At 34.2% G+C, this 10,816-nt stretch overlaps 1 protein-coding gene across 1 annotated transcript; it reads left to right on the top strand.

Annotated features, from left to right (window-relative positions):
* The first annotated feature begins 717 nt into the window (after positions 1-717).
* LOC149551914 (uncharacterized) lies at positions 718-1,245 on the top strand. Its single transcript, XM_089790150.1, has one exon. The coding sequence runs from the start codon at positions 718-720 to the stop codon at positions 1,243-1,245; it is 528 nt and encodes a 175-aa protein (XP_089646276.1).
* Positions 1,246-10,816: the final 9,571 nt, after the last annotated feature.

Raw genomic sequence — 10,816 nt, 5'->3', positions numbered from 1 at the left:
TCTTTCGATTAAAGAAATCCTATTTTAGGGAATGAAATGTCTGTTTGAATTTTTTACATGTAATTCAGCCATCGGAACAGTTGCCAGATAGCATCTGATATCATTTTTGTGGTAATTCTAGTTAAACTGTCATGAGTCCTGCTTTAAAATTATTCTAAGGGTAATCAAATCAAAATGAGTGAAGATATCAAGAAAAAGTTGGTGAAGGCCCAATTAACTAGATGGTGGTTTTTTGGCAAGGGGAGTTCACCCGGATATTTTTATTGAACCCAGTTTGTTGGAAAACTTCTAATCCATATCAATCAACATTACCTACCCCTCTATTTTTTTCTAGGTAGTTCTATGTAAATTGAAGAATACATTAAGTGCAATACAATGAATATGAATCTAATGCAGTAAATGTGTCCTGGGTTCATATGTTGCAAACCAGTTTTTCTTCATTATCATTTGTAAATCTAATGTTGATTTTGATGTCATAGAAAGCAAGTACACCTTTTATTTGAATCAATTCTATGGGGGGATGAAATGCCTATTTGTAACTTTTGCATGTAATTCAGCCATCAGAGTAGTCGCCTGGTAGTGTCTGATATCATTTTTGTGGTGATTCAAGCTAAACTTTCATATATAGAGTCCTGTTTTGAAAATATTGTAAGGGCAACCAAATCAAAAATGAATGAAGATGGTGAGAAAAATTTATTGAAGGCCCAAATTAGCTAGATGGAGGATATTTGTCAGGAGGAGGTTACCCAAGATCAGGATCGAGAGGACCTTTTAGTATCAGAATTGTTAATTGTCAAAGAATATCTTTTGAATGCTAAGAAGAGACAAAAGAAGGAAGTTGATCTTCTCCATCGATGCGTCAAGACTACAGATAATTTGTTGTCATATTTGAAGTCAAAAGCAAGGATTATTTATATGCCACATTTTGGGTACATATCTTGTGGGATTAAATGTCAAAAAGGTGTGGGATTTGTTGACAAAAAAGGTGTTCCCATGTTTGAGTGGTGCAAAGATGTTAATCTATCTCTATTTGAAAACTCCAAGGCCAAGGAAACTGAGGAAAACTCTATTTCAAAAGGTAAAGACGACATGGTAGGACCTAAAGAACAAAGTGATGAAGAGTACACGGAGCGAATAGCAACAACTGTGATGCTAGTGACTGACATGATGGAGGTGCTTCTTAAAAGAACTATTATAGCTGAGACAAATATTGTTGTGGAGAAGCAAAAAGCTTCTGCTAGTTAGGATCAAGTGAAGAAAAAGGCACTGCAGATTGAGAGCATGTGGGCACGAGTAGAAGAAATGGAGAAGGTTGCCAGGGGTACCAGTGGTGCCCTCAAGGAAATGCAGCAGAAGCTTGAAGATATGGAACAAGAAACATCAAGAAAAAGACAATGTGCAACAGAAAATGAGCAGGAGCTCTGCAAAGTTAGGCATGATTTTGAGGTTCTAAGGTCTAGTATTGATAATTTAGTTGGTGCACGGGAGTCTCTCTTGTCCTCTGAGAAGCGAATCCAAGAAATGGAGAAAATTTTGGAAGGGTAAGCTTGCTCATCATCTGTTATATATGTTTTATTTGGGCCAACTATCATGTTTTTTTAAGCTGACTTTTGACTAATCTAAATTTAGTAGGTACAGGTTTTCATTGAATGTTCTCATTTTTAAAGAATCTTAATGTTTTCTTATTGTATTTCATTCGCCATCATCATTTTATCAAATGTCAAATAAGCTATATCTTCGTAAAGTAGACATCATGCAATACAGATGAGAATGTGTAGTAGGAATTTAGAATTTAATGATATGTACAGGCCATCAACTAATTCTAAATACCATGTTATTGCTTTCTATTTTAATATAAAATGGTATGTTCAAAAGATATAGAATTATAGTGAGGAGCACTACTCTTGATTGATTTAAAGCAGTGTTTACAATGAATATGGTCCATATAGTTTTTTAGTCACGAAAGTTAGCCACATTTTTAAATATCAAAATATGTAAATATAGGTCATGGAAGATATTAATTTATTAAAAGAACACTAAGCATTCATTTTTACATGTGAAACAACATTTATTTTCTCTAGATTTTCATTACCCGGATTTATCAAACGTTTCAGGACAAAAAAATTCATGGAGGGGAAATAGACTTTGCTGATTATTTATTTATGAAATTCAGACATGATTGAGTGAATGTTGTAAGTCTATCCATCAACACCAGAATATGAGATATTGATCTTCTATAGAATGAGATGCATGATGTAGAATTACATTTTTATACATTTTCTAAACAATTATTTACTCAGACGCCAAGTTAATTTCATTTCTTAGGTTGAACTAACATATTTTTGTTTTTATAATTTTAGTTTTATGCATGTACTTATTAAAATTAGTAAAAAGCTATTGAAATATCCCAGAAATTGCACTTTTTTTTTAGAATTACAGGCTTATATTATTTTCCCATTCTTTTTTCATTATGCTAGGCTGGCTCAATTCTGTATTACAACATTACATTTTTTATATGCCCAGCTGAATTTTTGAAGCAGTTGAATTTCATCTCTTTAGCCATTTTGTTTCTTAAATGATTAATCTGGATTGCTCTGTATCCTAACATATTACATATGATAAGAGGAAGCTTTGTGAAAGCTTTATATACTAATAGAAGTCAAGTCACAGAGTTTGCTGTATATTCTAGTTCAACACTAGAAACAATTTTTGTGACTAGTAACAATATTCACTTTGTTTTCACCAATTAGAATCATCCACAAATAGAATGACACACTACATGATAAAAAAAATAAAAAGATGTTAGAAAATGATTGATTATATTTACTAATGCATGTTTTTTTCTATCTCGATAATCTTTCACCTAATTTTGTCCTCAATCTTGATTTATTAGTTGCAACTCATTGGATGATTTTGCATGGTTGATTGAAAGATTTATACATAGAACCATTCTCATTATGTTGTACCCATGAATATCGTATTATGATGTATACAAGGTGATAGAGTAGATGATATGCAGTGTTTAATCCCCCATGTTACTTGTATTTGTTCAAATGGGTAACTTATAGAATTAGTTTTTTTAGGCAACCAGACCTGAGTGGTGATAACGAGTTTACCCACCAATTATCATTAGAAGAAAGCATACATAGCATATGCATATCATTGCCAAGGATGCCAAGATGTTACTTGGAACTCATTATATTGCGCAATGAGTCACTCTAGGTGGTGATTATAAAGTACATACACTATATGAATATCATTGTAACGAATGCTAGAAGGGAACTTCTGAAATTAGTTATATCGTGCAATGAGTTGTCTTGTGCGGTGTTCATGTGTATTACTACAAATTTAAAATTATCTTTAGAGTAAATTATACATGGTAAGTTCATATCACTGTGAGGGATATGAGGAGACTATCCTATGTGGGTTGATTCTCAAGAGAGAAATATGCGACAAGTGATTGCTTCCTAAGTAGTAGTGTTTGGTGTGATCATACTTCAAGGGAAATTATTCTATTTCTATGTATTGGATGTGGTCAGCTTGGCCCATAAACATCTCTTTTGTTGTGTAATCTCTTAACTGATGCCCTGCATATTTTTGTTAATATTTGGGATATTATTATTCATTGATGTTTCAACCTTATCAGCTGGTATAAGAGCAATAATTTGGGTAAAGTGGAAAGATTGACTATACTATGATCATGCATATCTGGATTATGATGATTTTTTTCAGTGCAGAGACAAGACACAAGCTGTTAGATTTAGAATCTTTTTCTTCCTTGCCAGAATTTGTAATTTAGACAATTCTAACACTTTCAGAAAGAGTTTTTTGATGGTTTTTCAAAGAACTGGGCACTCTCAAGTTCTAATTTTGGGCTAACATTTTTTCCAAGTGAAATTGGAGACATGTTAGTTGTCGATGAAATGCTAGTTATTGTCCATATACATATTTGAAGACATCTTTATATTCTATTTTAATTCTTCTGAACAGAGAATTTCTTTTGATTCATTAATTATGTTGTGACATGTCTTTCAGATTGGTTTTTTTTGCAGGCAATGAGTGTTTAGTATCCTTTTAATGGTATCATAAAGAAAATTCACTTTACATTTATTTAGTTGTGTATCGTGACTGAATTCCATCTTATCTGGAATGACTACAGATGGTTGTGAATTTGTTTGAACAGAATATTGTTGTGTAACTTTCTTTTTTCTTGTGTTAAATGGATCTGGAGGAAAAATTGACAAAAAAGTAGACTTTGGTTGTACATTGGATCTCAAACCATTTGTTAGCAGTTCACATGTAAGTAGCCCTTACAATATTATTTACTAGTGGATCACACTTTCAGTGGAATCTAATAATATAGTTTTTGTAATATCTACTGGTTTTATAATAAATTTTGCACATTTGAATGATATTCTAGTTTCTCTGTCTATTGATCAATCACAGGAGGGCAATTTTAAGTACACTCTTTATGGTGTTCTTGTTCATGATGGCTGGAGCACACATTCTGGTCATTATTTTTGCTTTATTCATTCATCCATAGGTATCTAGCATGCTTTAGATGATAATCGAGTATACATTTGCTATAGTTGTGAACACATGTTTAATTTTGTGGAGCAAGCTCATTATAATTTGTGTATAATAGAATACACAAAAGAACTACAATTTTATGTAGAACCTTTTCTTTATACGGTAACACTAATTATACTAAAGTTGCTTAGACTGATTGAAGTTATTCTTATGACATTTTGTACTCTATGTCTATTCAGTCAGTGAGAAAAGTGTGCTTTCCCAGAAAGCTTACATGTTATTCTATATACGAGATAAGAAAACTAGCATTCAAATAGCAAGTGGGTCTGAATCTAAATATAATGGCTCTAAACTAAATAAGAGGGTGTCATTGAATATTGGACATCCAAAGGAAAACCACTTACAAGATTCATATGCCCCCCAGGTGATAGAAAACATGCATTCTTTCCAAACAATAGCAATCTCTTTTAGTGTTGCAGATGTAAACAAGATACCCCAACAGGTAGAAAATTTGTCAAATGTCAATTTCATTTCAAAAAGTCTAGAAAAGAACACAAGTTCTGGCCAGTCATGCAGTAAATCCAGATCATCAGCAGATCATCATGCTACATTACAGATGGTGCCTCCAAGAACCAATGGTATTCAAACAAATAATGTCTTCTCAAGTCATACCATAACTAATGGATGCACATCGAATGGGTCTAGTAATAATGTTAAGAAGCAGGAATCCGAAATAAAGGGAACTGATTTTGTGGGTAATTTTAATGATATGGTTGTTAGACATTCTCGGAATTGTGATGTGAGCAATGATAATGAGAACTATATTGGTAGAAATTTTGAAGCTTATTCAAAAATTAATGGTAACAGTCATGAGAATGTCAAACATTCTACAAATGGTTTGACAGGTATTATTACTCGGCATCATGCTAATAAACTTACATAAGAAATTATAGCTGGTGTGGTTCAGAATGGGTGTAACATTGCTAATGTTTGTGGCTAAAGCAGCAAGCTGAATATGCTTGCGACAGGGTCGCTGTGGTGGTGACGGCAGTTGGTGTCGCAGCCACAGTGGCCTTGTCACAGTGCTTCCTTGGACATCACAATTGCGACGTCAGCGGCCCTTGGCATCGCCACCACAGCGGCGTCGTCGCACTGCTTGCCGAGGATGTCGCAATTACAACGTCAACGGCAAGCATTGCGGTGGACGTCGACATTGTCGATACAACGACCCCGTCGCCAACTGTCGTTGCGATCCTCATCGCAATTTTCCATGGACGTCATAATTGCAACATCCAGGGCAAGCATTGCGACGGATGTCAGCGTCGCCAATACAGCGACCTCGTCGCCAGCTGTCGTCATGATCATCGTCGCAATTACGATGTACGCCACAAGCATTGCGACAGGGTTCGTGCCATCATAAAGAGGTTTCATAGCGATGGATAGGTGTCATAATTGCAACAGTAGAGGGTAGACGTAGTAATTTGTGACTAAAAAACAATGACGTATAATACTATTGCAGTTGCGACACATTGCGATCGTAATTGCGACACTTAGCCGTCACAAATCGATGCCAAATGTATTATTGTTCCTTTGAAAATTTTCTCTTCCACACTTTTTTTGGGGGCTCTGGAAAGAAAGAAATAATAGATTATTTAGAGATAAAGAATGTCATGCTTGGGTGGTTGGCCACAAAATCCTTTGGGCTCTTAAAGAAAATTTCCTTAATCAAAACAACAATCATGGTAACTTTGACATTAATCACCCAATGAGATGCAAAGAAATTAAAGACAATACTAGTAGAGAGGGAGTGATATGGAAATCCCCTCCAAGTGGGTGGATTAAAGCTAATTTTGATCGATATGTTAAAGGTAACCTGGGGAGAGCTGGGTGTGGAGGAGTTCTCAAAGATCATAACTATAGAGTGGTGGATGTTGTGGTTGTTCCTATTAGTAAAGCTACTAGTCACAGGGTGGAAGTGGTAGTGTCTTTGTTTATTGTTCGCAAGGTTGTGGAAATTGGTATTCAAAAATTATGGTTGGAAGGGGACTCTTTGAATATTGCTAATATGCTTAATAATAATTATTCGGTCATGACTATTGAAGAAATCAAAAGTCTTCTTAATAATTTTGAAAAAGTTATTATCACCCATATTTATCATGAGGGTAATAGGGTTGCTAATTGGATTGCCAACAAAGCAGGGGGTACAGACAGATCACTCTTGTGGATGGATGACCTAAGAAAGGAAGTGAATTTAAAGGCAACCATTCAACTTGATGGGACAAATGAAATCAAATCTAAATTTAATGCAAACTTTAAGTTTTTTTCAAATATCAAAGGAAGTTGTAACTTTAATGATAGTGGTATTCTTTTTTCGAGGAGGTACCTCTTAATTATTAACTTCTTAGATTGGCACGTATTGTGGGTGATTTCAGAATGTAAAGAGAAAGACTTCTTCTTCTTTTTCTCTTGCAAAATCTTTCTTCATTACAGGAGTTTATTGATTGGCATGGGTTATAGAATGGGTGGTGAGTCGAGGAAGAAAGAGCTTGCTAACTGTAAGCATTGGAAGGAGAAAACAATAGTCAAGAAGGTTCTTCACAAATGTAAGGTTACTGATTACCTTAATAGATTGCATGGCTACAAACCCCATATTACTGAATATTTTTTTAGAAACTGGGAAGGGGAAATCATGACTTTGCATGGGGTTTTTGTGACTACCAAGAAACATTTTATTGCATAAATTATTGGACTCTTTGTTGGGGGAATAAAATTCAAGAAAGAGACTAAAATATTGAATGTTTCCCTAAAAAAATTTCAAAGAACCATGAAGAAAAAAGAAAATTGGTTAAGGAAGGGGACTTCTTCGATCTTGACCAGATTAAGGTCATGTGGCAAGATGTTCTATCTTGCATTCATGAGTATTTCATCCTTGATGGGAGGTCTAAAAGAGAGCATAATTTCCATTTTGTTTTTTTAAATCACTTTAGATATAAGGACAAGAATTATTTTTCGTTCTACTTGAAATATTCCTTGTTAAACAACCTTAGTGCACATAGGAAAAAACTCTAGGCCTATTCTCCATGAAGGACTGATCCTACTTATTGTGGAATATTGTAGAGAAAATGCTATGAAACTCTCTCCTTTTGCTAGAAAAAGAAAAAAGATATCTAGGAAGGAAATTATGGACAATTCTAGTGCTTAAAAAGTTAAAACACACAATGTTAAAATTGAGGAGATAAAGGACATGGATACTAAGTCAGATAGCGACTAGCCCAGTGAGAAGGAAAGTGCAAAAAAAAAAAAGAAATATAAGAAGGGTAAAGGTGAAGGTAAAAGTAAGATCAAACCTAAGGTTAGAGAAGATAGCTCAAGAGAAGAAAAGGGCACCACAGAAGCAGAGAATGAGGAAGAAGAGGACGGAGAAATGGAGATTAGAGATTTTAGCTCGAACAATGATGGGTACTTGGGTAGTCAAGATGATATTTTGGCTAAGTCTGGTGGTACATGGACTAATGTGGACTCTTTGAACCCTAGAATTAAGAACTTGGATGGTTCTTTGATCTCCTCAAATGAAAAAGATATTGAGGTGACAAATAATACACCTACCAATGAAGTTGTTGAGGAAGAGGGCTGCCAGATGGAAACCAAGAAGGATGATAATGCGATGCTTACTACCTATAAGCCAAATATTGTTGAAACTACCCAGATGATTGATAAGGAGGAAAAATATTTTGGTGGGGACATAGATTCTATGTCGGAAGAGGCCCATACTGACACTGTTCACCATGAGTTGAAGAGTGTGGATGAGGAGACTAGGGTGAAGAATATCAGAGGAAGGCTTTTGTTTCTTGATAAAGCTGAAATGAAGGTGGATGTGACTCTGCAGGCTGATACATGGCTATATAATGAAATCATTACCTTAAAGAAAAGTGTTAAAAGTTGCAAAAGAATCTAGATATTGAAGAAAATGAAAGAAGTAAGCTTGAAGGGAAAATCATGAACATTCCTAAGAAACTGATGGCCTATGAAGCTGGCCTGAAGCAATTGGTCAAGGATAAAAGACAATAGATGAACATGATCACTACCAGTTTATGTGCGGTGGTGGTTAGCTTGGGTAGGAGGAGCAATTAGGAAATTATTTCTCCTATGCATGCCTAAATGACTAGTGGTCCTAGCAAAAGGACAAGGTAGAGCACTAAAAGGGCCATTGAAGTTGCCCCTATTTCCAGTGCTGAGGATCTCCTTCAAGGGGTTGTTGATACTGCCAAATATTTGACTAAGGTTGTGGAGGAGCTCTAGTGACATTGCTTTTTCCTATTTTTCTTTACTTGGTCTTGGTAGCTGGTCTAGGTTTCTGGTTCTATATCTTTGTGCTGGTTGTCTTTTACTATAGTTTTTTCATTACAACTGATTTATATTTGTATGTTATTATTTAGGTTTCAGGTCCTTGTCAAACATGGTTTTTTGCTAATGTTACTATAGGTTCCAAGTCCTTGTTAAACTTTGTGGATACTATTTCGTAGATTTTTTGTATTTTTTTGTATGTAGTTTCAGGTCCCCTCAAAACTTGTATTTACCTTAATCTAAAATATTTGATATTTAATATTTATTTTTTATTTTTTATTTAATTTTAATTTTCTAATTTATAACTTTAAATTAAATCTTTTAAATTAACCACATCTTCAAATAATTCCAAAGAATTAAATATCATCTTTTTATAATAGTTTTCTCTTTTTAATCAAATAACATTTAATTATTCAAATATACCAAGCATCACCATAAAATCAATTACCAAGAAAAATTACAAAGTCAAAACCATATAAAAAAATATAAGGAAAACCAACCAAAGTGAAAGTCAAACAACATATGCAAGGAAAGACTTGCGGGTTTAGAAAGGGTAGACAATTAGATACGAGTCCTTTCAGGACAAGTATTTAGGCTATGGTTGGGATTGTATATGATCATTAACTTCACATTCTTACCATTGAGTTATTGCAATAGGGCATGATAATCCTAACAATTCAGGGAAGTCAATGCTCGATACTTGTAACTTGCATAAAAGACGAGCATGTACATTTGCATATATCTAAGCTAAATAGGCAATGGTAGGGAGTGATAAATTGTGTAGATCCTAACTAGCAAGTTACTGTGTCTCCCTCCCTTAATCACATCAAACACGTTAGACAGAAAGGTAAAAAATACGCACACCATACATATGCAAGTATAGGTAAGTATTATAATAAATCTTGAGTACAAATCATCACATATTCAAACATAACAACTCATTATCATTGATGTAAAATAATCATCATTTAGAGACTTATCATATGACATCATCATGCAAGTAATCACATTTACTAAGAATAATTACAACATCATTAATACACAAGTAATCATAATCATCAAATACAACTCATGAAATATAACCATCTAAGTAATTAGCACTGATATATAATCCAAGTCATGAAATAATGTCCTACCAAATATCTTTGAAACTAACACATGCATGAGAATAGGCCTAAAAGAATTTGGCAAAAAGAACATAAAAACAAACCATGAGTGGGCATACACAAGTCATGATGCAAAGTTATTTGGCACAGTATGTGACAACATTAGAGGAGATTTAGTGAATCTTGACTCTTGTGTCAAAGAGTTAAGAAGATGCCTGATAGAAGGGAAAACTTTGTATGGACAATGTGCCTTGTCACATGATTTTATCAAAAACATCATTGAAGCTCTAAAGGGTAAACAAGAGAAGTTGCAGAATATTGTAAATGAGCTACAATCACCCATGTACAGATTGAAGATCTAGAAAGTGCATTTGGCAAGGTAAATGATGACATTAGCTTGTTAGAGTTGAAGAGGGACAAGATAATGAAGAGATTTTCATTGTTGAGGAAACACCTCGCTCTAAAAATAATTCATATTCAGAAGTAGTTGGTGAATTTCTTAAGCCAAGGCATCATATGAAAAGTTTGTATACTCATATTTGAATACAATAGATGTAGCATCCCATGGGCTATGCACATTAATTAGTGTATCTAAGGTAGTCCAAGATTCATGGGATAAAAAGTTTACAAATTTAAAGACAAACTGTGTTGATTGTATCTCATTCCTGTCAAATCAGTCAGCTTAAAGACACGAAGGTAGAATTCTAAATTTTGATCTATAAATAGTTTTTGGCACTCACCTTTGTCATTGATGTCAAAGGGGAATAGTAGAATGGAAAATTGTATAAAGTATACTATAAGGGGGAGTATGTATGCAAAATGTAAAAGATGGTATA

Source organism: Cupressus sempervirens, chromosome 6, assembly GCF_028749045.1.
Source record: "Cupressus sempervirens isolate cs-2001-9-10 chromosome 6, ASM2874904v1, whole genome shotgun sequence".
Classification (NCBI taxonomy): domain Eukaryota; kingdom Viridiplantae; phylum Streptophyta; class Pinopsida; order Cupressales; family Cupressaceae; genus Cupressus; species Cupressus sempervirens.
Note: the sequence above shows the minus strand (reverse complement) of the source record. Positions and strands in the feature narration are given on the sequence as shown.

Bases quoted from the DNA above. Each gene is read 5' to 3' on its own strand.
- LOC149551914 (XM_089790150.1), top strand. From the start codon at position 718: ATGGAGGATATTTGTCAGGAGGAGGTTACCCAAGATCAGGATCGAGAG.